Genomic DNA, 24,194 nt, shown 5'->3' on the forward strand with positions numbered 1-24,194 from the left:
GGTTATTTTCCCCCAGTCAGATGTCCCTTTACATCATTTTGGCATCTTAGAGGTTTAACATGAATGCATGCTCTCACAAATTTTGTTGCTCTGACTGGCTTTGCTGTAAGTGAAAATTACATTCCAATGAATACATTTCACTAGATAACAGGCAAAGTCCACCATAGACTTGTAATATTGGTTAGGAAATAACCTTTTTTTTTCCCAATAGTTTCCTTTGCTCCAGGGAGGTACAAGCTGTACCAGCCAGATTTCTTTTTCATCATGATGCACTGTCTCTATGCCCAGAAGTTTTACTTTCAGGACTGTTCCTCCAAGCATGACTAGGATCAATAAGATTTACACTTTTTTGCTGTTATACTGTATGATTTTAAAGTTTGAAAAGGGCAGAAAAGACCTTTATTGAATCCTCTTTGGTCATGACATTGTGATGTGAGTGCGTTCTGATTTGTCTTTGTATTGAAATGCACATATCGGAAATTGCCTGCTGTTGTTCATAAGGAGATACTTCTTCTGATATGTTTTTTATTTCTTTACTCTCAATTTGCTCTTAAGTAGCCTCAATAGTAACTGGTATAGCAAAGCTGAATTTACTCTTAGTGCTCTCTTCTGGTGGATTAAAGCAGCACTTGCTTTATTATGAGCAATTTCTACAACACTGAATACAAAAATAGAACTGGGGAAAAATCAATGTAAATGTGAGGATGTGGTTTCTCTTATTGTACTGAATAAGTCTGTCAGTGCTATCTGAGCAGTCCCCAGTTTCCCTTCATCCCTTTTGAACAGCTAGGATTCCTGACTGAAGAGCAGTTACCACCAGGATGAGTTTTCTTTCTGACTCTGAATCTTCTAGGCTAAGGTCCTCTGATGAGACCATAATAACACAAGTCCTGCAGAAGCAAGCAGTCATGCTGGTGTGGGCAACGGTGATCCTGCAGTATAGCTGGAAAGGTCTTGGCTCTGCTTAGCTGATTCTTGTACTGTTGCAGGTTGCTGACTACTGCCTTTTTCTTCTTGAGCTTGGGGAGTAAGAAAACCAGTGAGGATACCTCAGTTTCTCTGGAGTGACTTCTCCTTTCTCAATGCCCTACAGCAATGGGATTTTTAGTGTCTTTGCCACTTCTAAGGCCTAACTGGAAGCATCTGGCTTCCAATTAGGCCTTAAGCATGGAGTGGCCCCAGGGCTGCTTTACCTCATGCCTTGTCAACACATCCCAGAGGCTGTGCTTACAGCTCAGGGTCTGCCAGAGTGCAGGGATCCTGGCGCTCAGCCTTTTCCCACAGATAGGCTGGGTGATGGCAGGCAGTGTGCTGGCACCAGTACAGAGCAGGGAGAGTTGTGCAGGGTTTTAGATCTGCTTGGCTTCAGCAAGTCAGCACCAAAAGTGGCTGCAGCTCAGCTAAGGATCTGAGGCAGAGCACTCAGTGTTTGCAGCTTTGTTGGGATGCAGTAATCTGTTTGATCATACCTTAGGCTGAATTCTATCTGGCCAGAGGAACTGCTGAAAGAGGATATTGTTTTACATAGATAAATTTGAGAAGCAGTCTTGCAAACTTCATTGCAGCGTCCAGTTCATTTGGCGTTGCTCACAGATTCTAATCTTCATAGCAAGCAGAGTTGTGCACGGACATTAGAGAAAAGGCCAGCAGGTTTTTCTGTCTTGCTTTGCAGTGTCAGTTGAGCCATACCAGTGCAAGAAACAAGTTCTTATCCTAGAGCTAGACCATGCCCTATTCCAAAAACTTAGGAAGGTAAGTGGAAAGAAATGGGAAGGTTATTGAATCTTAACAGATCTGCGGTCAAGAGTACTGAGCCTGTACATTGCAGCCTTCCCTCCTGGCCCTGCAAGTAAGCAAGCAAGGGGTAGAGAAGGTATAGACACAGTCATGCCTGTTCTCCTTTTGTTTACACAGTTTGGTGGATTTGAGAGACAGAAATGGTGTTTTGGGCCACTTATGCTCTTTCCTATCAATGGATGTTTCTCGGTGCAAATTTTCTTGACCATTTCCTCAAGACAGTATGATGCTGAATCAGCCCCAAACCATTTTGAGCCAAAAGGAACCCCCTAACACAGGTGTTAATAATAACGCCTGTCTCAGAGAAGGATTTTGAAAAGCACTAAAGCTGATGGGGAAACCCTGGAAAGACCCAGCAGGAACAGTACTGGGTCAAAGACCAATGAACCAAAGACCCTTTAAAATATTGAGGACATCAGTATTGCTTGTGTTTCATAGCAGTGAGAATGAGGAAAGCATAGCTCTGTGAGAATCTAGCTGTGTTTGTTATCACTGGCTTCTTTGCTGCTGCCATGGCAAAGAATATTAAGACTGAAACACCACAATAGAAGTTAGTAAATAAACACACATCTTCTCTGCCTCACTTCACAAAAGAAAAGCATGCTGTCTAGATATGGGACCTGAAATCTGAATTGAGAGAAGCAGAACCAGGCCCCATTATGAAGAACTGTTATGGGAGGAAAGAGAATTTATTCCATGGTATGTGGAATCTCTCCAGAATCTCATAGAGCTAGGGAGGGCAGAGCCTGGAATCCACTTCTCATTCTGGCAGTGTGCAATTGCTAGGTTGCAAGTTAATTTGATCTAATTTCTCTACTTTGTGAAGTTCCAGAAGCTAGGCTAGAATTATGTCAAATAGAAAGGAACGTGAGTAACGAAGAATAACATCCCTCTAGATCAGGTGCATCATGCCTTTTGAAAAGCAGAAATTTAAAACATTCTAACGAAAAGACTTCTAAAAGCCATCCTCTACCTGTTGTCCCAGAGTAAAATTTAATATTTTGACAAAGGAGGGAGGAAAATAGTTATTTCAGAAATTTCCGGACATTTCTGGTTTCTTCCATCTTTGCTTGCATGCAGACAGACACATAAGATGCTTTATAAGATTTCCTTTCCCTGATTTGTTTTGACATATTATAGATGATTTTAGATGCAATTATTTGGAAACATAGAGTTCACAGTTTGATAGTGAATGCAATGAGGAGGTCACAGCGTAGTGGTGAAAGCAGAATGTCCGTGCCCATGGCAGAGTGTTTGGAAAAAGAAGATACTTAAGGTCCCTCCCAACTCAAGCCATTCTGTGATTCTGTAATTCCTCATTTAAACACTGAGCCTGGATCTGCTTGTGTTGGAATTTTACAGTACTGGAGATGTGAGGAGAGAGGCAGTGGCAGAAATGACAGCTGGCAGTAATCAGGTGGAAGGAATGCATCCTTGCAGCCATTTGTGGGTAACAGAACAGCTCCTGCAGTTAGCAGTGCCTAAGGTTAATAGATTGTGCAGACTGTAAAAAAGACCCTTAGAGAGGAACTTTTCAAGTTGTTGCTCATAAAGTTTTCTGTGTTTTACATGGATGCTCAAGAAACGCATTTCATTTTATTGCCTTGAGAATAACCAAAAATACAAGTAACTAGGTATTTAATTCAAATTTATTCAGACACTTCTGCTAGGTTTAAAAAGCTGAAGTGGGATAAAAATCCTGTTATCTCCCCATGTGATTGATCTGCACAGACATTCCAAAAACCATTTGTCAGGATTGTCTGAAGCAATGTTAAACAAATGCTGACCTGCATATACTAGTCCTCTGAAAAAATGTAAACTATATATATATATGTTGTTTTATAATGTAATGACTTCGTCTTATGTATGCAGTAAGCACTCACCAGAAGATAAAGTGATGCCTTGTGAAGGCTGACCTAGAACAGACTAGACGGAGTGAAAGAATAATGTAGGTATTTATTAAGAGGCCTCGAGTAGATCCACCTTGGGCATCACAACCCAAAGTGGCCACACAATGGATGACAAGTCATGGGGTCTCACACTTTTATAAGTTTTGGTCCATTAGCATATTGGAGCTAATTTTCTAATAACAGCTTTATCCCATGAAGTCCCATCCTTCTTGTTTTCTCTCTTTGGTCCACCGTTGTTTATGCTCTTGGGCCTGAGGTCTGGATAGGCTGTCCTTGGGTCCCCAGCTAGAGAAGGAATTGTTTTGTCTACCTCTTCTGTGGAGAGTGCTTACTATCCCCTAATATGAAGCCTAGACTTTCACACTACAGCAGAATAGAATCTGAAAAATATAAAAGCTAAAACCTGAAGCATCAAAGCAGTTCTTCATGTTACTGTTTTTAATCAAGAAAGGCATAGAAGATCTTCTGTAGGCAGAAGGCAAGATCATGTCTTAAGCAGAGTACAGAGAAAAGAGAGGGAGAACACACTGAAGTTCAGTAACTGAGAAAGAAATTGCAGGAACGTTTTTTTTTTTTTTCTGAGGCTAACATAGTAGGGACAGAAGCTATTTCCATGTGAAATTCTGGTCTGCATGTGTTTCAAAACCAGAAATCAGGTAGTCTAAAATAATGCCCAAAAGTCAAAATTGCTGGGTGACTTAGGTGAAATTTAACTTGGAAAATGTAAAACCTGTACCTTTTTACTTAGCAGTTTTTGCAGGGCAGCTGGAATTATGGTCACTTTGGAGAAGTGTGAGATGAAATGTTAGCTCCACAGAAGGACCATAGTAAAAGATCTGTTCATCCAAAATTCCCTTGGGTACTACCCATGAGATCTTTTTTACCCCTGTTTCTGTTGAGAAGCCAGAACTGCTGTGAGAACAGGGACTTTCCATTCAGAAAGTAGCTCAGAGTGCATGGTCTGGTCTTGATTCATTTGCTTGTGCAAACCTCACTGCTGTGATGGAAGGAAAATGATCCAATTTGGTTTTCAGATCCAAACCTAGATTTTCATGTCTGGCAATTAGAACCCACTTCCCTCCCTACACAACTGTAAAGTTAACACATTTTGTCTATAGATCTTTAAAAGTTAATAAACATTAAACCAACAATGACATATTTGTGCAGTGATTTTTCAGGTTGATGATACAAATTTTCCACATATTTTGTTCTCTGCTTTTTCCACTGATTTCAGCACACAGTGAACTCCACTTTGTCCTGCCTGATCTGATTTCCTCTCCCCTTTCAGGGTAATCTTCCTACCTTTACCAGTATCATTGCACAGAGATTTGCATAAGCATTGCTGAATATAAACATTTATATGAACAGAGAGTTCTTTTAGCACTTGACTTGTTTTATTTCAAACACAGACATTAATAGCCACGCATATGTGTACAAGCACCTACGTGTAATTATACCATTTTATATTTTATATATGCAGCATTGGATAAAATAGTCCTGGCTCTTTTTCCAAAACTTTGCTTGAGTATTCTCTTTTTTTGTTTGTTTGTTTTGTTTTGTTTTTTAAATTATTGGGGAATAGTGTTTTAAGTGATGCATACTTTTAAGATACATTCTGAGAGGTGTGTATTATTTCAAATGTGCTGGATTTGAAAAAGAAACAAAAGAAAAAGGGATCATCTGATCAACTGCTTCATTATTATTCTGTTTTCCTGATCACCTCTGCCCTGGTTTGTAGAAATTGGCAGATTTATTTAAATCCCAGTAACTCCCACAGCATATGGTTCATAAAGTAGCATTTACAGTGTGCATTGTAACACTTCACTGCTGCTAGAAAGACTTGAAAGTAATATGGTTTGATGCTGTTCCAAGAGAAAAAATAGAGTAAAACTATCTCTAATATTAAATCAACTGCTGTAAGAGCAGATTTTGGAGAGAGGTGGTATTTTCTGAATGACAACTGACACAAAAAAAAACTCCCCCAAAAAAACAATCAAAAAACTAACACATCCAATATTTTAAAAATCCCCTAGCCCAAAAAAAAAAAAACATCCTCAGAAAGTAGTTCTTCAACACTGCCTTTTTTCCCACAGCCTTGTGGAGCCCCCAACCCTGTCTGCAGAAAATGAAAGAGAGAGGGGTGGGATTAATGTGTAATTAAAGGGAATTTGGAAGGCTGAGATGTTGCGGAATGTTAGATCAGTAGCTGGAACAGCATGTGGTGTTCTTTAGGCAGGCTTCATTGAATCCATACAAAAAGAGAAAGAAGGGCTGCTTGCCTGTCTGCTCATTTATCAAACAGCTAGGCTGAACTTTCACAGCTCCACAAAAGTGTTTTACTGTTTGCTGAATTTTTGCTCCAGAAATTAAAGCTGAACAGCCTAGCGACTTTGAGTCTTCACTGCATTTTTGACATCAGCCACCTTGTGCAAAGCTCTTGGAAACCAACACAGGTCAATTTTTACGTGATAAAAGGGAAGATGGTTGTACCTTTGCTAAAACTCCCCCAAAAGTACTAAAGAAATAGTTAAATATGTGACATTGTAATGTCTTTATTTATATAGTACCTTTTGATGTAAATACATGTTCCAAAGCTTTCTGTCATCAATCAGGATTAAATATTTATTATGGTGGCAAAATGGCTAATGGAGAAAAAAAAACTATATTATTTAATAAATTTTAATTGAATTTGTTCCTAGTTGAACAGTTATATTCCATCTTGCAGGCTTGTTTTCCTTTAATATTGGTTGGTGTTACCCCCCAAAGAGGAAGCCTTTAGTGATTCATGTAACAAAAACACAATTAAAATAGATTACAAATTTTAAAAGGAAGAAACTCCTTTGCAAGTAAATCTTCAAGACTTACTGCAGTTTTTGTTGCATGACTGTTCTGGCAGAAAACTTTTCCTCCTATGTCAGACCCCAGTGAGAATCTGGTTCAATCCTGGGGGGTGCTGAGCGTCTCCTTTCCAGCAACGACAGCAAAGCTTTTTCGTCAGGATTAGCCTTCATTGATAGAGGCTCTGGTGACTTAAGGCTCAATTTGCATTCGTTAATTTATTTCCTTAAATGCAACTGGCCCTGAAGAAGTTTTGGGTTGCAGTAGCAGCATCCTTTTAATGTCTGCTGACACACAAGAGTTTGGATTCTTGATGACATCCTGCTGTTTCTGAGTTCCACTTGTTTTCCATAGAGGATAAATTGATTATGAGGTATCTTTACAAATGCCATGATGAGTTTTCCTTGGTAGAAGTGATGCCCCTGTCAAACACCAGAACCTTTTTAGAGAATCATATTTTAGAACAAGAAGTGTTTAGTGGCTGGTTTGTGAAGATCTGTAGAGAACTTTGTTGATCCTGCAAAGTGACATAAGTAGTAGGCCAGTTCTAAGTATGGTGCTCCTTAGTTAAGAGGCAGAACTGATCTTAGATTTTAAAGGAAATATGTTCTATTCCAGTAACTTCTGAAAGTATTTAAATTAATAGTAGTTAATGAGATTATAGTGAAGTTTAAAATATTTTTCCCCCTTTCAGAAATGGAATAAATCAAGAGCTTTATTTCTGATTTCTCCTACCACATATTTTGTAGATATCACAGTACAGTTTTTCTGCTTTTTTAATTTAAGCATTGGTAAGTGTGTGTTTCCATTTGTCTTAATATCACTTCTGTCTAATTGCAGATAATAAGACAACAGTTTCCACAACTAACAACAAGAAGACTTGGAACCAGAGGCCAATCAAAGTAAGCAGTGTGTGGTATTATTATCATCTCTCACAGGGCCCCATCTGGCTCTGGCTTTACTGAATAGGGAAGGAGAACAGGCAATAATTTGTGCAGTTGGGGACTTAAAAGCAACTTTGGAGGTTCTATTGTAGTTGTTACATTATGTTATAGATTCAGCAGTGATCCTGCAAAGGTGGTCTAAGAGAAGCCTTTTACTGATTTGATTAGGAATATTTTTCATACTGTTTTTTATCTCAACTCACACAACGTAAAAGACATTCACACTCAGGAGTAATGGAGCTACTGTTGGAGGCTGAGAAATAACAACTGGTTAGCATCATGTTTCAGGCTGGAGCACAAGTGTCAGAATGCTCTTTAAAATTTAGGAAGAACATAAGTTGACATAAACTGAAACTGCCCACAAACCTGTATTTAACCACCATTTTTCCCAACTAATGAAATCCAACATGCCTTTAGGTGATTAAAGAATTAACTTATTGCCTTGGCCCAAAGATGGTATTTTCTGAAAACAGTTCATCCTAATTCCAGATTAAGAAACTGATTCAGAATTTAGAGTGTGCTTTCTGGGATATTTGACTTTTTCCAATTGTTGATCAATTGTGATTCTACCAATTCATCTAGAGGATACAGCAATGTTTTTACACTTTTTTCTGCTTGTGGACTCCCAAGAAATTTTTCCAGGGGAGCTTTGAATCTTCTTCTGGCAAGCATAACGCCCCTCACGTAATAAAATCTGCTTTTCTTGATTGGCTTTCACAGAATCCTATAGAGTAGCAAATGTGTAGTGTCTACAGATCACAAGTGAAAAACTATGGAAGAAGAAATGAAAATGTGAGATGGTGTGTTTGAAAAATTTTGTGGGTAAAGCTTCTCTTTCAAAATAAAGCCTGTATTTTCAAAATAAAGCCATATTTTCAAATATGGCTAAATGCTGAGTATTAAATATGCTATTAGGATGGAGTTTACATACTAAAGCTCGAATGACCTGCTCTTTAAAGAAAAAAAGAAACTAAGATTCTATAAGAAATGCCATTAAAGACAGATTTACTGTGCTCCTCTAATAAGTGGTCCATGAAAAGCAGTATTTCTTCGATGGGACAAAATGTTCTTCCCCCCAGCTTGATATTTCCTTAGTTTTTATAACTAAGATTTGTTTTTCTAGAGCAGACATATTTAAGCAGCTAATTGAAATTTGATTTTGGGAGTGGCCCCAAATGGAAATTTGGAGTAGCCATAACAGCACTCATCAAAGCCACCAGAAATCTCTCAGGTGGAAATTCTGAGCTAGCCCAACAGCATACTAGGAAAGCATGATAGCACCAAAAGAGAGTCAGGATTTTGTACTGAATATAAGTTTTGTGGAGGCTCATAAAGACAGAGTGAAAGTGTGTAAAGATGCTTTGTGGACACATTCATATGAGTACCTCCTACTGGCCATCAAATCATCCTGGCATCATCTGCAACTTTTGATACTTATCCTTCTGTTTAATGAAAGGAATAAGCACTGCTCTGTTTCCAAACCAGAGCTTCTCCCACTCCAGGAGTCTCTCAGAGGGTAAGACACTCTTCATCTGCTGACTAGGGGAGTCTTGCACATCCAAAAGCTGTCTCTTTACTCTCACTGAGACTTAATATTTCTTGCACAATTTCCCTGTAACCTGCCCGCCTGTCAGAGCAGCTTTCAGGTCACATACTCCTTTCACACCACTTGTGCAATGGTTCTGCTCCCTATCTAGCAAATGAGGGGTTTCTGTCATACAGACAGAGTACCTGCATGCTATATTTTAAGATAAATACTCTCCTTGGTAGACGCAGCACAGCTGTAACTGAGCTCTGATTTTGTTTTCAGAAACATCTGACTGCATTCCAGTTAAGTGTTACGTAAAGAAATTACTTTAAGCATTAACACTACAGTCCCTTTATCACCAATTGTGCTGACCAATTGCTGCCAGTATTATTTTTGTTCCACTTCCCTGCTGCTGCCAAAGGGAATTCAGTCATAGAAGTGGTTAAGATGTCTGACTTCACACTGTTCTGCCTTCAGTCTTTTTATAGCACAGCTGCCTTGTAACGTTGCTAAGTTTAGAGCTGCAGTGGTGCTGTGCTCGTGCTCATCAGTTGAGAACTTTCTGTTTTGCAGCTGGTTTATTGATGCAGCTGTTCTCTGTCACACTGAGCTTAGAAACAGTTCCACCACAGGTGAGCCGTGAGAAGGCGGCTGAACATAAAAGCCAATTTCTTTCTGTACTGTGGTCTGAAACTCTTCAATTTGATACAAGAGGTGTGAGGGGAAGCTACACGTGTGTAGGGAATTTTGCTTCTTTCTTTAAAAGGAATGCTGTATGTAAGAGACTGTTGAGGGTAAAAAGTATTTCACTTTAACACAGAAACAGTTTTGTTGCCTGCATATTATTCTTCTACATATCAGACTTTCAAGCCCTGTTTATTGAACTAAGTTGAGGGTTTTTTTTTTCTGATAGGAATACAAAAAATAATTGGAAAATAATCTGTGTAAACTACTCCAGTGAATTTTTGCACTTTGGGATAGTAAAATTAATGAAATAAGAAGCTATGTAGAAAAATTTTGGAGTTAACATTGCAACTGCTGTCTATATGACTTTGAAGCTATGTGGAAACCTCCTCTGTGCAGTTTACTACCAAGTGAAATATACCAGGAATTAAACAGAGCACAGTGGAATTCTACTACATTTTCCAGGCTTGCTTTTTTTTTTCCTTCACTAAGACAAAACTTGATACAAGACTGACCCCTGTTTAAAGTTTAAATTATGTTTAAATTAATTTAAGTTTAAATTATACAAGCCTTTCAGTCCCATTTGCTCTGACTTTTTCTCTCTTCCTGCCCTTCCCTGAGCAATTTGTGCTTCTGGCTCCCCACAGCATTTCCTTTTGGGTTCCCCCTACCCCAGGTGTAGCACACAGGCCATGTGTGAGTTTTATGGCCCTTATGTGCAGTGCTTACCTGGAAGCTTCCAGGGACCAAACTGGGCACTTAAACCAAGAGCTAGAGGTGTTACCCTTCAAGCTAAAAAAAGAAAAAAAGCCAAACTCCTACAGCTGGTGTTGTAATCTCTTGTCATTAGTTACCTGTAACAGGAATGTCCTCAGTAGGTATGGCCAGGAACCACGTACTAGAAATTTCCTACATCACCCCAGGCCTCCTCTCAGCTCATGTCTGCTGATAGAAGAGTTTGGGCTTCCAGCTCTTTGCCACTGTTTTCTACTGGGGATTGTGACATGCACGGATCTGTGGGCGAATGACTGTGAGTGGAAAAGTCACCAGTTAGTTTCCACTACCATCACTTACATGCTACTCTTTAATTAATTTCATTGATAACCTTTGTAGAACTGCCTCAAGTGGATTTGTGTCTGTTTGAATGAACAGATTTGGTGGCAGCACTCTGAAATAGTAACTGACTGAAGAGTCAAAGAAGCATCCAGAGATGGAAACTTCTTGTGCCATCATAGTGGGGATCCAGAAGAGAGTCTCATGATGACCCGATAGGCTATAAGGAGAGAAGTGGAGGATCACTGAAAAATCTGTGTAGGATTTGGCTGAAGCAAAAGTATACCGGCAATGCAATCTTGTGGTGCATTTTGTAATCACTACTAATTTAGCTGATGGGTTGGGTGCCTGCAGCTGAGAAACTAAAATAAAAGTTAGGGAATTACAGAAGGACTAAGATAAAATCTCTGCTGCTTTGATGCAAGAGTTTTGCTTGATAACCAGTGCTTCCACCAGCACCTATAATAAAGCTGAGTGGTAGCACAAACTTGTGCCACAAGGCCACTGATCAGTTTCCATAGCACAGCCACGCTGTAATTCCCAGAGTGGTGTCACAGACAGAGTTAGTGCTGTGTCTATCCTATCCCTTGCTGATCAAAGCCCAGTGCTGATGCTAGGGTATGAAGCAAATAATTGGAACTGTACATTTCCTGCCATTCATTGCTTTCCAGCACAAGCCTTTCTCCCCCTCGTTTTTTTGAAAATTGAAGTGTTTTTAATTTTTGAAACATTTCTGATCAACTCATTTGCAATAAAGACTTGTGCTTTTCAGGGACCAAACTGGACCTCAACAGCCTGAGAATTAGGGAGCTGAAATAACAACAGAAGGGCCAGTTCAGAGGGTCTGTACCTCTGCTTATTGCTGAACTAAAGGAGCAGCTGCACAGTAGAGCTCTGCCAACAAGTAGCTTTAGGATGCTTTTTTTTTTTTACTAAGAAGTTAAAAAAAATGGAAGTACATCATTTTCCTGACCTACAACAGAGTCACATTACTTTTGCCATAAGGAATGAAAATTGGAAGCTCAATATATTACCACAGTGTTCTGCTGCTGAATCAATGCTTGTTAATAATGTATAAACTATTGTTCAGTCTTTTTTTGCTGTAGAAATAATTTGCATTATCAGTTTCCCTTGCCTCTGTATATTTTTCTTTAATTTTTCAAACAATCTGCTTTATAAAATACACATCTCTATGTATCAGGTACCATTATTATGGGATTGCAGTGAAAGAAAACTCCCAGTATTATGATGTGATGTATTCTAAAAAAGGAGCAGCCTGGGTCAACGAAACAGGAAAAAAAGAAGTAACCAAACAGACAGTGGCGTATTCACCACGATCCAAACTGGGAACATTGCTGCCAGAGTTTCCAAATGTCAAAGATCTAAATCTGCCAGCCAGTCTGCCAGAGGAGAAGGTAACACTTTGGAAATCTTTTCTCAGCTTGTCTTGGTTTCTTTTTTTCCCCCTGCTCTGGATGAAAGCTTTGTCTAATATATAAAGACTTTGAACAGAAATAAGTTTAATAATGCCTTGACTTGATTTATGGGGGGCTGAATTACTTCATCTAATAGGAAGAAATATCTTCCCTTAAATAGGGGACCTGACACTATCAGCTGTACAATATTTCTAACTCCCGTGAATGTTTTTTAAAAGTTACATTACATACAAGCAGGGCAACTTTTACAATTATGTGATGTTTGAGGGTAACTTTTAAAATATGTTCCAGCCCTCTAATCTGTGAACACACTTGATGGCAAACTGACAAAAATTCTAATGCTTCCTTGAGTAGAGAGGGACTTAGTGAATTTCTTCTTTTAGAGTAGAAATTCAGAGAATCCTATCTGCCCATATGACAAAAATGCTCTGGCTCCTGTTGGCTGAGCTTGCTAGGTTTCTGGTTCTATTCACATGTGTAGTATCAATGTGAAGTGGACAAAAGAATAGGGTTTTTTAGTACTTTATGTCCTAATTAGGGCCACATTCTTGTCTTTGATCTCACTGAGGCTTTTTGCTCCTCTTGCATTTGAAGAATCCTATTGACAGAAAAATCCATGAATTCAAAGGTAGAATTTACTTTTGAGAAGAAAACTCATCTTGCAGCTAATCTAAATACAATTTAACTGATTTCATTATTTTTGCAGTTGTGCATCAATAAGATAAGGAAAAAACTTGCTTTTTCTCTGCTCTGTGTTCTGGTATTTTAAAAGAGGCTTTCTTAAAGCAGAATGATCTTTTGTGTGTCTCCTTCATTCTTTTTCAGGTTTCTACCTTTATTATGATGTATAGGACTCACTGTCAGAGGATACTAGACACTGTAATAAGAGCAAACTTTGATGAGGTATGGTTAGAAACTGCAGTTACAGTTTAATGATCCTTAAGGTATCAATGGATTTGACACCTCATTTTGAATGTTATATTGCAGATTAGTGGTTCGTGGTGCTCAGTGCTTTTCAGGAGCAAGGGACAATAGCTGTACTTGAATATCTAATATGTGACTGATAGCACTAAATTTCACTTATAATGCTGGGTGAGTTGAAGGAACAAAAGCAAGGAGAATGTTTTTGCCCTCTGTTCTCCAGCAGGATTAAGGTAGCAATATCCCCTTACAAGATGTTGGACAATCCAGTTCTTACAACTTGAGAAGTGTGTCCACCACAACTTTTCAAAGCTTTTTGTTGGGACTGAGCTGTCTGAAGGAATTCCTCTGTGTGCTCAGCAGAGCCAGGGCAGGTGTCACAGCAACAACAGTGGGCTCTGCTGGTCTGTTAACTGCAATGCAGAGTGGTGGGGGGATTACAGCCTCCCGGATACCCCAGAGAGCCACAGCTGAAGTCTCCAGTTGCTCAGTTGTACTGCAGTGCAGCTAGGAGCACACACACACACTGCTCAGCAGTGAATACCATCTCAGAGATGGATAAGGCTTGTACCTGTTCATATCTTACTGAATCTGAGGGGTTGCTGGCAGTGTACGCAGACAACTCTATAATTAGAGCTGGAAAGTAAAATGTTACTGGAATGCAAGCAGGTTTATATTACATTGGAAGATGGCTTCTTACCTAGGATAACAAATCTGGTTATAGAGATACTGAGGACCTGATTCAAATATGATATTCAGATCCTGGGAAAAAAAAAAATCAAAGGAAATGGGTCTTTTGACTCTCTCTTCTGATCAATGGGAAAAAAATTCCTTGCTTTTCTTCTTTAATTCTCACATTCTTCTGGTTTAAATCTAGTTTTGCACCACTGTACTCAGTCTAGAATTTTCCATGTGAGAAAAATACTTGACTCATTCAGGACATTTAGGTGGGTGAGTGTCAGAATAGTTTCTTAAGAGCAAGACACTGCATTTTATTAGTTTTATCAGGATCTGTGGTAGGGACGGGGCTGAGCAGCAACGATATATAAATAGCAAATATTCTTTGCTACACATGGTGTGGTTGCTTACTTCACTTCAGAGTGTGCAGAAAGTTGTCATTTGTGAATACTGGTGTTCTGACCCCTGTGGAACTGATCATATCATTCTCTGAATAACACCTTTATATGCTACATTCAGATTTTCAGAGGTATATTTTGCCGTGTCTGAAATCTCTCCCCTATTTTTGTTTTTTTTGCCTTTTGCCACTTTTTCTCCACTTTCTCTCATAGTGGAGGAAAGATAAAATCCAAAAGTGCAGTGTTTCTTTCCAAAGAAAAGACAGAAAATGTTATATTGATACTTGTAAGCCATTTGCTATCCCCCTCTCCCTCCTCTCCCTCCCTCCACCAAGGCCTAGGTTGCATCCCTTTGTACACAGGGACAGATTGCAGAGAGAGAGAAAGGCTTGACATGTGGAAGCCAAAGAGCTAAACTCATCAGCAACTGATGGAAGTTAAAAATCCATTGATTCCCATGGGTGTCTCTACTGCAGTGACACAAAGACTCCCTGTCACAGCACTGAGTGTCTCCTCACCCTTTGGTTGATTTTCCCAGTTTGTGCTGTGTTACAGTACGAGTCTGTGTAGTTAAGGAATGTGCCCTGCCTGTGTTGCACCCCATTAGCCCACCTCTAAAACAAAAGCTGTGTAAGCATGATCATTTAAACAGAATGGTATTTGTGGCCTTTGATTTTTTTAATTTTAACATTCCTGCTTCTTCTCATGATTGCAGGTTCAAAGTTTTCTTCTGCACTTTTGGCAAGGGATGCCTCCTCATATGCTGCCCGTACTGGGTTCTTCAACTGTAGTGAATATAGTGGGAGTTTGTGACTCAATTCTGTACAAGGCAATTTCTGGAGTTTTGATGCCAACGGTATTACAAGCCTTACCTGACAGGTAACTGACCCCAAATGACAGCTCAGCTGTCTTTGTTATATTTCTTTTCTTCAAGAATGACACCAGTTCTCAGAGAGCTGCTTGCTGCCACCCATATTCTGACTTTAAATCACAGTGTCATTTGAAAGGCGTTGAAGAGCTTACATGTTCCTGAAAATATGTCAGATTTTAGCAAGACTTGTATTATTAAAGACTTGGAGGGTTGGGGGTTTTTATGTGGTGAAGGATACCACCTTCTTCTTGCTTTCTTAATGTTCAGCTAAACCCAAACTAAATTCACTTTTCCAATTCATGTGGTAGATTTCAGCTGGTCTCTTCCTACCTAGTGTTCATGTGAGTCCAAGAATTCTTGTTCATAGAGATAAAGCAGGACAGAGATTAACAATCCACAGCAGAAAGTGTAATCACTGAGTACAGTCAACATGTTTTTCCCTCTGGTTTTATTTGTATGCTCCTCAGGAAGCCATCTTTTTCTAAATAGTCTTGTGCACCTTTAATATTATTTGAATGATTTGTTCTTGACATGGAGTAATTTGTTAAGAGTATTGCTCTAGGACTTTTTTATTGGTACTGTATGTTTAGCCCTTAAGATTTTAAAGTGTCTCTAATCAAGGAAAATGTTTTCATGTTGTTCTGCTCTCCTATGTGCATTTCATGACTGCTAAAGTGAAAGTATTTTACACAAGACATCTGCTATAAGCATAGGCTGTTCTTGATAGGACATGTACATTTTTACAGGATTTGCCCCTCACCCCCCCCCCCCCCCCCCCAAATCTATTTCATTGGAAGGATTAAACAGAACAGCAGTCCTTTTCTCAAGCTGCTTAGTTCTTTCATAGCAAATAAGGAGAGACTTGAGTGTGAATATGGACTTTTGTAATGCATATAAAGGGCCAGATTGTGGCTATTAAGCCATAGCCTGCACTGGAGGGGGTGAAGAAGGGTCTCATTGCAATGGAAGCTCCTGAAGGAAATCTTGCTGACTCAGCCAGAATCCTCTGAGATACTTCCTGGGAACAAATTCTGGCTATCCAGAAAAGGCACTTTTTAGTGAGCCCAGCAGTTGTCATCCATCCCCTGTTCTCTTTGGGTGTTTCTGTAGAGCAGAGCAGGCTGATGACCGTGTTTATTTTATCATCTTGTCCGTGCAGTGTGCTAGGACTACAATCAGAAAAATCTTCTTGGTTGAAAGGGGGAAGTTCCTTGTATCCTTTCTCTCTCATTTGTGCATTTCTAGCATTGCTACAGGCAGTGCAGCTTTGTCTGTCAGAACCAACTCTTAGGATCCTCTGCACAACACTACAAACCTGTTCCTGGGAACTGTCATTTTTTACTGAGGATTCCAACAAGAAGGGCAGAATGAGCTGCCTACCAAGTTTAACAGGAAATTATGGAACCATTGGGAAATGGTAGCAAGAAAGAAGAGAGAAATTACACTTGCCTGGGAAAGTTCCAGTTCTGTGCAGGGCTAAGCAGGCAGGTTCTGCTCCACCTCCAGTTCCCCCACCTGTGTGGGCTTGGCCTGAAAATTCCTCCCCACCACCATCATCACTCACTAAGTGGCTCTGGCCTGCAGCAGAGTTGGTTGTTGCTCCACTTGAATATCCCCTTGTATAAATGTGGGCACAACCGAGCTGAAATCCAAGCTTTTATTGTCTTCTTTAAACAGTTGTGAATTCATGTTTGTAGAGAGTGGGAATGATTTTATTTAAAGTAAAAATAGTGTTTGTAAGTATCAAAGCAATGCCAAAAGAGATGGGAGGTTTTGAACACGGTGATAAATTTTGCTTTTCTTGAAAAGTTGTCAGAAGTTTCAGAAGTTTTTCTTCATGCCTACAAACCAAAATATGTTAGCAACTCTGCATAATAATGAGTTGTAAATAAATGACTCATTGTCTTCACATGTTCACAGCTTTATAGTGCAATGCACAGAATAAACGTGGTGTGATGTTGTCATTTCTTTTTTCAGTTTGACACAGGTGATCCGAAAGTTTGCAAAGCAGCTGGATGAATGGCTGAAAGTAGCTCTTCATGATTTACCAGAAAACCTACGAAATATCAAATTTGAGTGTATGTATTGCCCAATCTCTCTACTGTTAAACTGGGAAGGACAATGTTTATTGATCACAAATTAATTGGAAGTGAGACTACTGTTCTTTGACGAATTAAAACCCATCATCATTATAAATCTTGCATCCACTTAGAATCCCCATTTGTTCATGGGAACCAATCTCATTTAGTGAAATGAGGCACAGTCAAAATGAGAATTTCTTTTCCTTTCTTGTGGATTCTGTTAAGAAATTAATTTTGTTGATAGTAAGCAAACATTAAGGATGATATTAGGCAAGGAAAATTATTAAATAAACCTTTAGGCTAGCAGAATTTGAATACAGCTTGAGGCCCTTGCTCAAAAAAGTGCCAGAGTTAGAAATGAAGGAGATCAAATTACCCTGTCACCACAGGAAAGGGCACTAGTCCTTTTCAAACGTGCTTTGTAGATGCCTGCAGTGCACATCACCTATTGAAAAAGCCTGCTTTATTTCACAGCTCTCAATTCTTTGCCTTTCATGAGCCCTAAATTCCACACCACAAAGTTAAAGGGGAAAAAAAAACTAATTTAGGAGAAGGATTAACTATTTTGATCAGCGTGGAAAATTAGATGTATATGTTACAGAGAACAGTCAGGATGCAAGTTGGAACAACTAATTTCAGGGTGGTTTGAACTGTTTACTAATTTGTTTTAAAAATTAAACAAAGTCTGAACTGAAAATATGCTTTACCACATCTTTTTTCATCTCAAAAATATTGAGAACCTTCAACAGCAAAATCTTTGCCAATCTTACCAGCAGACAGAAAGGGATGGAAAATGCACTCTCTAGTCATTCTCAGTCTGTATTTTTCAATTGCCTTTATGTACAGTATGGAGGGAAAGCTCACTCTGTGACCACATCTAACATCTCTTTGGATAGATCTGCAAATATGGTCCTTTTTATATAAGGAAAATATTGTGTACACCCTGCCTTTTACATGAGCCTCTGTTGCTTCTGCAGCTGTTTCCTCCTCATCAGAATTTGTGACAGGGTACACAGCCAGTGGAGGTACTGACACAACTGCAAGCTTTGGTCATTTTTGCAGTTCCCAAGTCACTGACTTCAGACAAAGAAATGCACAATATAACATTTTAAAAGCTCATTTTCCAAGAATAGGAAATATCCTAATACAAGGTCACTTGCAAAGAGCTAAACTGGGAACAGAGGACTGGCAAGTACCTCCCGGACCATTTCAGCCCATAATGTATTAGCATGTCATGCAATTGCTTTCAGAAACTTTGATCAAATTGTACCTGAAACCGGATCAGAGTTTAGCCCCTACTAGTCCAGTCAAAAGACTCCTCCAAAACTTGATTGCATGAAGATTTAGCAACCTTTTCTCATTTCCACACATAATGTAGCTATTGTTATTTTATGTGCACTTATTCTTGCAGAAACATTTTTCTTTCTGTTAAATAGTTCTTTCTGTTCTCTAGCTCCTTTGTGTAGCAAGAGAAAATTTGCTATGCTGAACAAGCAAAGCTTTTCCATTGTCTTCTGTTTCTCTTGTCATGTCATTATTCACAGCATCTATAAATAATTGCTTGTAATATGCCTCTGTAAAATTGATTGAGCATCCAGAATTAAGGGTTTAGGTCAAGGTTTAAATTAAGTCAAAACTGGGCTAGTTGGGTGCATTTTATGTAGCCACAATTTTGTATAGGAAACTGGATAAATATTTCTTTTTGTTCTTGTTTAATTTAATACTTTCTGAAGTAATTATCCTTATTTAGCACAGTATGTAAATATGTATCTCTTCTTTCCTGCAGTGTCCAGAAGATTCTCACAAATACTACGGCGACAGACATCCCTAAATCATCTCTGCCAAGTAAGTATTTTGGTTACTCATGTTTGATGAATGCCATTTTTACTGACTTTTTGAATAATTTTATTGACAGGTTGGACTTTATTCAGAGGAGGAGATCACGTTAGCAATTTGTCTCCAATATTTGTTGTGGCCACCTCTACAAAATGAAAAAGCAATCACTGAAAAAAGCTTTTCTAGACAAAGGGCAACCCCTGATCATTAAATTCAGCAGGGTACTTTCATGAAGCAAAATTATTATTTGATTTGAAGAGATGTCTCATTTCCAGGAAACAAATGAGAGACTCCATTGATTTCAGAGCTACCTGTATTAGGCCAGTTGCAAAGAAAGAAAAATTTCTGCATGCCCAACAATACATTCCCAGTCTAATTGTATATTATAAATTAAATGCAAATTAGTGAAAGGGAAAACAGCTGAACTGGGTTTTAAATAGACTTGTTCTTGTAACCACAGCAAGTGAATATAGAAGGTGCTCCAAAATGTTTGGTTTTCAGCAGTTTACATCAGAATTACATGTAAAAAGTCATGAAGCCAAATTCTGGGTAGAATTAAAGGGATATAAAAAGGGATAGAATGCATTGAATTCATTAATGTTCCATGCATGTATTGGAGGGGATAGGTTTTTTCCCCTTTCACCTAAAAGCTCCACTTTTGGAAGATGTATCCAAAACTCCAGGTTAACCCTGTGAGGGGTGAAGCCCACATAAAGAAGCTCTAGGGAAATAAAAAAGACTCCTGTGAGGAATTTTTGGTAGATTTCTTCTGCCATTATTTTAGTGGTGGAGACAGAGACACCTGTGCTACCTTTCCCCAAACACCATAGATCATCACTGTGCTCTGGAGGTCCATAGCCATTCAGAGGAAATCGGGATAAAGAAACTACAACCTTCTGCATCAAACCTGGGATCAAATCTCTTAGGTGAAGAACTCTTCAAGTGCATCGCTCCCTCGGGGAAGCTGATAACCTTGGTGTGTGTTATTATCTCTGCTTAACTTACGGAGATCTGTGTATATGACCATGGCCTTGTGTCGTTTCCTTTACTTTCAGTCCATCCTCCCCGTTAGCAACAGCAGATCCCTGTCTCAACCAGCCAAGACAGGGACCTGATTGGGAGGCCTCATAACCTTTTCATGTGGCTGAGGGAAGAATGAGTCTTCATAGATCAGAGAGGGTTTGAGTGAGGTTTGTTTGGTATTGGTTTGATTCTTTTTTTTGTTGCTTTTTTGTTCTGAACTGAAGTTTGAAATGAAAACCAGCAGAGCTGTTAGAGATTGAGGGGTCTAGCAATGGCAGCATCAGATTAGTGTTGCTTTTTAGGGTTTGTGTTGGATGCAGTCAACATACTTGCAGTTGATTAAAGTAGGCAAAATGACTGAAGAGTTCTCTTGTTAGAGGGCCCTGTAATATCCATAAAACATCAAGCTGGTGGGTGGGGGTCCATGAGGAGAATCAACTTAGTGAGCCCAGCTAAGGAAGCGTAAAAGGGGATAAAGCCTGTTTTTTAACCTAATAAAGCATGAACTAATGAATAGATTGGATTGGATTACAGGCATCAAGAACAGTGATCCACAGTGCAGACATCACATTTCAAATGCTGGAGGACTGGAGGAATGTGGATCTGAATAGCATTACCAAACAAACCCTCTATACTATGGAGGACTCACGGGAGGAACACAGAAAGCTCATCATACAATGTAAGAGCAGAATCTTCAAATAAAGCCAGGTGAACTTGGCTTCCTGCTGCAAACAAAGCTCAGAGAAAGCAGTGCTGGTTTTGCAGCCATTGGTTTGCTTGGAGGCTTAAGATAAATATAGAGACATTTACCAAAATGTAAAGGCAAAGCCCTGTAAAGGTCTTATGTTTTGGGGCAAAGATCTGGGCACCATTCCTTGATGCATTCCTTTCTAGTACCCAGAACAGCCAATGGCACAAAACTTGCAGCAAATTCAGGAAGATTTTTTTCCATGAACCTGAGCAAACTAAATCTATGAGTTAACCATTGAACATGTGAAAGTCCAATCTTTCCTGTTGTAGAATTGCAGAAGAATTGTCTTTTTAATGGCTTTGACACTTAAGTGGCTGTGTATTTGAGTCCCTTGTAAATTTGTTTATTAAAATCTCCTTTTTACACAGTGTTTTCATAATCAAGAGCATTTGATGGGATAAACTTTCACCCTGAATTGTGATGACTAAGTAGAAGTCCAATATCAGACAAGCTCATTGGATAATTTAGCTTCTGTCTAGTATAGTGAAGTGTATGGTCTTGAAAATGACTTTGGAGATACTGGCAAATTGATTTTACAATTAAAGATCTTTTGCAAATACAAAATATTCCTTCCATCATGCAGCAAGTGTTGCATAGTTATAAGCTCAGGTGTAACCTGAAGCACACTGAGTTTTGTTGTTTTGAGGCAACAGAGCTTTGTCTCTAACATCCTTCACATAACCTCACTTCCTGTGAACCTACCTGTTGTGTTGCCATCTCTGTCCTGAGAAGGACCAGTCATCTTTTACCCAGAATCTGCCTGAACAGGGAACAACCCAGGCAATAACCACTTGTGGGAGCCCAGCAAGGGTAGGTTTGCTAGTGAGGTAACTCTTTCAGGGAGTGGCTGGGAAGTAAAGGGGTGACACCTTCACATGTACCCTGGACCCTACAAGGTTGACTTTGGCAGTCATCCCACTGCGTTAACACTTGAATTCTTCTCCTTTGTTCAGGGATGGGCCTTGCATCTCTGCTAGCTCTGTTTTCCAGAGAGAGGTTCTTGGTATTCTTTCCTCTCTTTCTTAACCCTTGATTCATTTCACTGCCCACTTCCCTTTTGAGGATATAGGAACTCAACATGGCAGCAAGGGAGGTAGCATACAGTGAGACTGAAGTCCAGAAGCTGAGTGAATCCTTCTGTCATCTGTTAAGTTTTCCAAGATCTATCCAGCGTCCTACCACTGGCAAAAAAATAGTTTTCCAAGTTACACTCCCTAGTAGCAGCAACATTTTTGGCTGCCATTCAGAACATCCTTAATATTTAAGGAATCTTCTTGTGTATGTGCTATTACTGTAATAAAACCAAATAGAATTTTCCTGAATGCTGTTGGATTTGTGCAAGTTTTTCTGTATTTTAGGCCTATATAGTTTAATAAGAAGTTAGTCAGAAATGGTAAGCGAATAGCTCATGAGATGGATGTCGATGAGATGTTCATATGCATACAGAGAATATCCCAGAACTTAGATTTTTCCCCCCATGTTTCATGTTTATTCTACTTGACCAAAGATTTTTTCACTGTGCCTTGTATGACTTATATGGCATCGATTTAAGGCCTGTTTCGTACTCTTGTTACTAACAATCAAGGAAGTACAGTTTCAGGTACTATAACTAGAGAAAAAAACAACAGGTTTATAAGCCTATAAACAAACTTATAGAGAAACAGAGAAAAATCACTGGGTATAAGAGAACCTCTTCCCTGTTCTGCTGGACTACTTACCTCTGACATGATTTCTGCTTTATTCCCTCATTCTCAGATCCTGTTGAGGTATTTTTAACAATCACTAAAGGCTAAACATCTATTTCTCTCAAATAGGTCGTTGTACACGGTTGCATTGCTCCAGCAGCAAAGCAGGCAACTGATTTGTTTTTCTGCTCTTGCTCCCCTCTTTGCACAGCATATGAATTACTTCATCTGTTGTATCAGGCAGTTTTTGTCCAGCCAAATACTCAGGTAAGGAGACAACATTCAGATTTCTCTGTGATCCTGTTCTGAATAAAGGGAGGTTGCCCATTCAATAAAAGAATGAAAGAAGATAAGGGTGGCCCAAACATCATTTCCCTCCTTCCTCAACTAATGTTTCTGGTAACTCAGCCTTTCCAAGTCTCAGTTATACAAAGTTGTAGTCAGGTGTTTAGCAAATGCATTCCTGCTTATCCTCCTGATCCAACAGAATCAGGGAGGTTGTTCTTTGCATTATTTTTGGATAGCCTCTCTGGCTCATTTCCTTAGCTATCATCTCTGTGCTTTACCTCCTCCATCCCCTTCACTATCTTTCCTGTGGAGAGAAATTCCTTCCTCCTGTTATTTACAATTAGTTGTAAATGGAATTGCTTAGCACATTGAAATCATCCTGTAACACAGCAGGTAGAAAGCATCTTTCTTCTTGACCTACTAGGCCTTTTATCTTAGCTGAATTGAAGAATTAGTTTGTTGAGGTGTCAAAGCATGTGATACTTTGTCTTCCAGCCATTGGTTCTCATATATGAATGAGACTTGAAGTTTTAGGGACTGCAGTTGAATGACTTTTTGATTTTTTGTATTAAAATATTAATACATGTATTTGGAAAAGATCAAAAAGCATACAGGTTGCTTTTTGCAACTCTTCTTCATAATAAGTAGAGTATTTCTGCACTGATTGCAATTTGTTTTGAAGAAGAAGTTTATGGACATTCTCTGTGTGTGTGTGTGTCTGGCATTGCAAATAGATTTGCAGCAGTTAAATCATGTTTTTGCGACTAAAGCATGATGAGTGCCCTATCAACAATACTCATTCACTTGGTGCCTAGAAGATTCTTTATGCATTTCTAAATCAATTTCATGCATGACATTTTTTCATCACTGGGGTCAAGGCCTAGTTCTCACTCTTCGTAGAGAACACCATAAACATTTCACTTCCGGGCACACCAGACAACTTAAATAAAAACACTAATTTTAAAAAATAGGTTCTGATTGGCTTGCATTAAAAAAAAATCTTTCAATGACTGCATCACTTTCAGTAGAAACAAAATAAGAGACACAGCAAACTTTTTGGGTTAGCAGCAGGAAAGATGCATTTGTTTCGGTTAAGCAATCTGTTATAAAAAACCTAAAAAAAACACAGTAAACTTGTGATTGTTTTGGTAGCCTTTTGTGATTTGTTTTTCTTTTGTTTGAAACAGAATCCAAGTTCTAAGGTGGGTGTTTTGTTTTGTTTTGTTTTTCGTACCAGTGTATCAGGAGTTTGATCACCTTTTGGAGGAGCAGTCCCCCATTGAGTCATACATCGAGTGGCTGGATTCCATGGTGGACAGATGTGTTGTAAAGGTTGGTAAGGAGGAGTGAGTCACTGATGTGCATTATGATCTCTATTCAGGTAATATGTTTTTAGAAAAAGTAATAATAATTAAAAAAAAAAAAAAGAAGAAGGAGTTAGTAATGAGCAGGACTAAAACAGTAGTGGGCAA

At 39.0% G+C, this 24,194-nt stretch overlaps 1 protein-coding gene across 1 annotated transcript in view; it reads left to right on the forward strand.

Moving 5' to 3' along the window:
* RFX4 (regulatory factor X4) overlaps positions 1-24,194 on the forward strand; it is an 87,206-nt gene that overhangs the window by 36,244 nt on the left and 26,768 nt on the right. The window contains exons 5-12 of the mRNA XM_041481578.1: positions 7,386-7,447; positions 11,956-12,169; positions 13,016-13,093; positions 14,903-15,066; positions 17,036-17,136; positions 18,926-18,984; positions 20,533-20,677; positions 23,960-24,054. Coding sequence (XP_041337512.1) covers positions 7,386-7,447; positions 11,956-12,169; positions 13,016-13,093; positions 14,903-15,066; positions 17,036-17,136; positions 18,926-18,984; positions 20,533-20,677; positions 23,960-24,054 — 918 coding nt within the window. The remainder of the gene's footprint in view (positions 1-7,385; positions 7,448-11,955; positions 12,170-13,015; positions 13,094-14,902; positions 15,067-17,035; positions 17,137-18,925; positions 18,985-20,532; positions 20,678-23,959; positions 24,055-24,194) is intronic.

Source organism: Pyrgilauda ruficollis, unplaced genomic scaffold, assembly GCF_017590135.1.
Source record: "Pyrgilauda ruficollis isolate IOZ18807 unplaced genomic scaffold, ASM1759013v1 scaffold56, whole genome shotgun sequence".
Taxonomy (NCBI): Eukaryota; Metazoa; Chordata; class Aves; order Passeriformes; family Passeridae; genus Pyrgilauda; species Pyrgilauda ruficollis.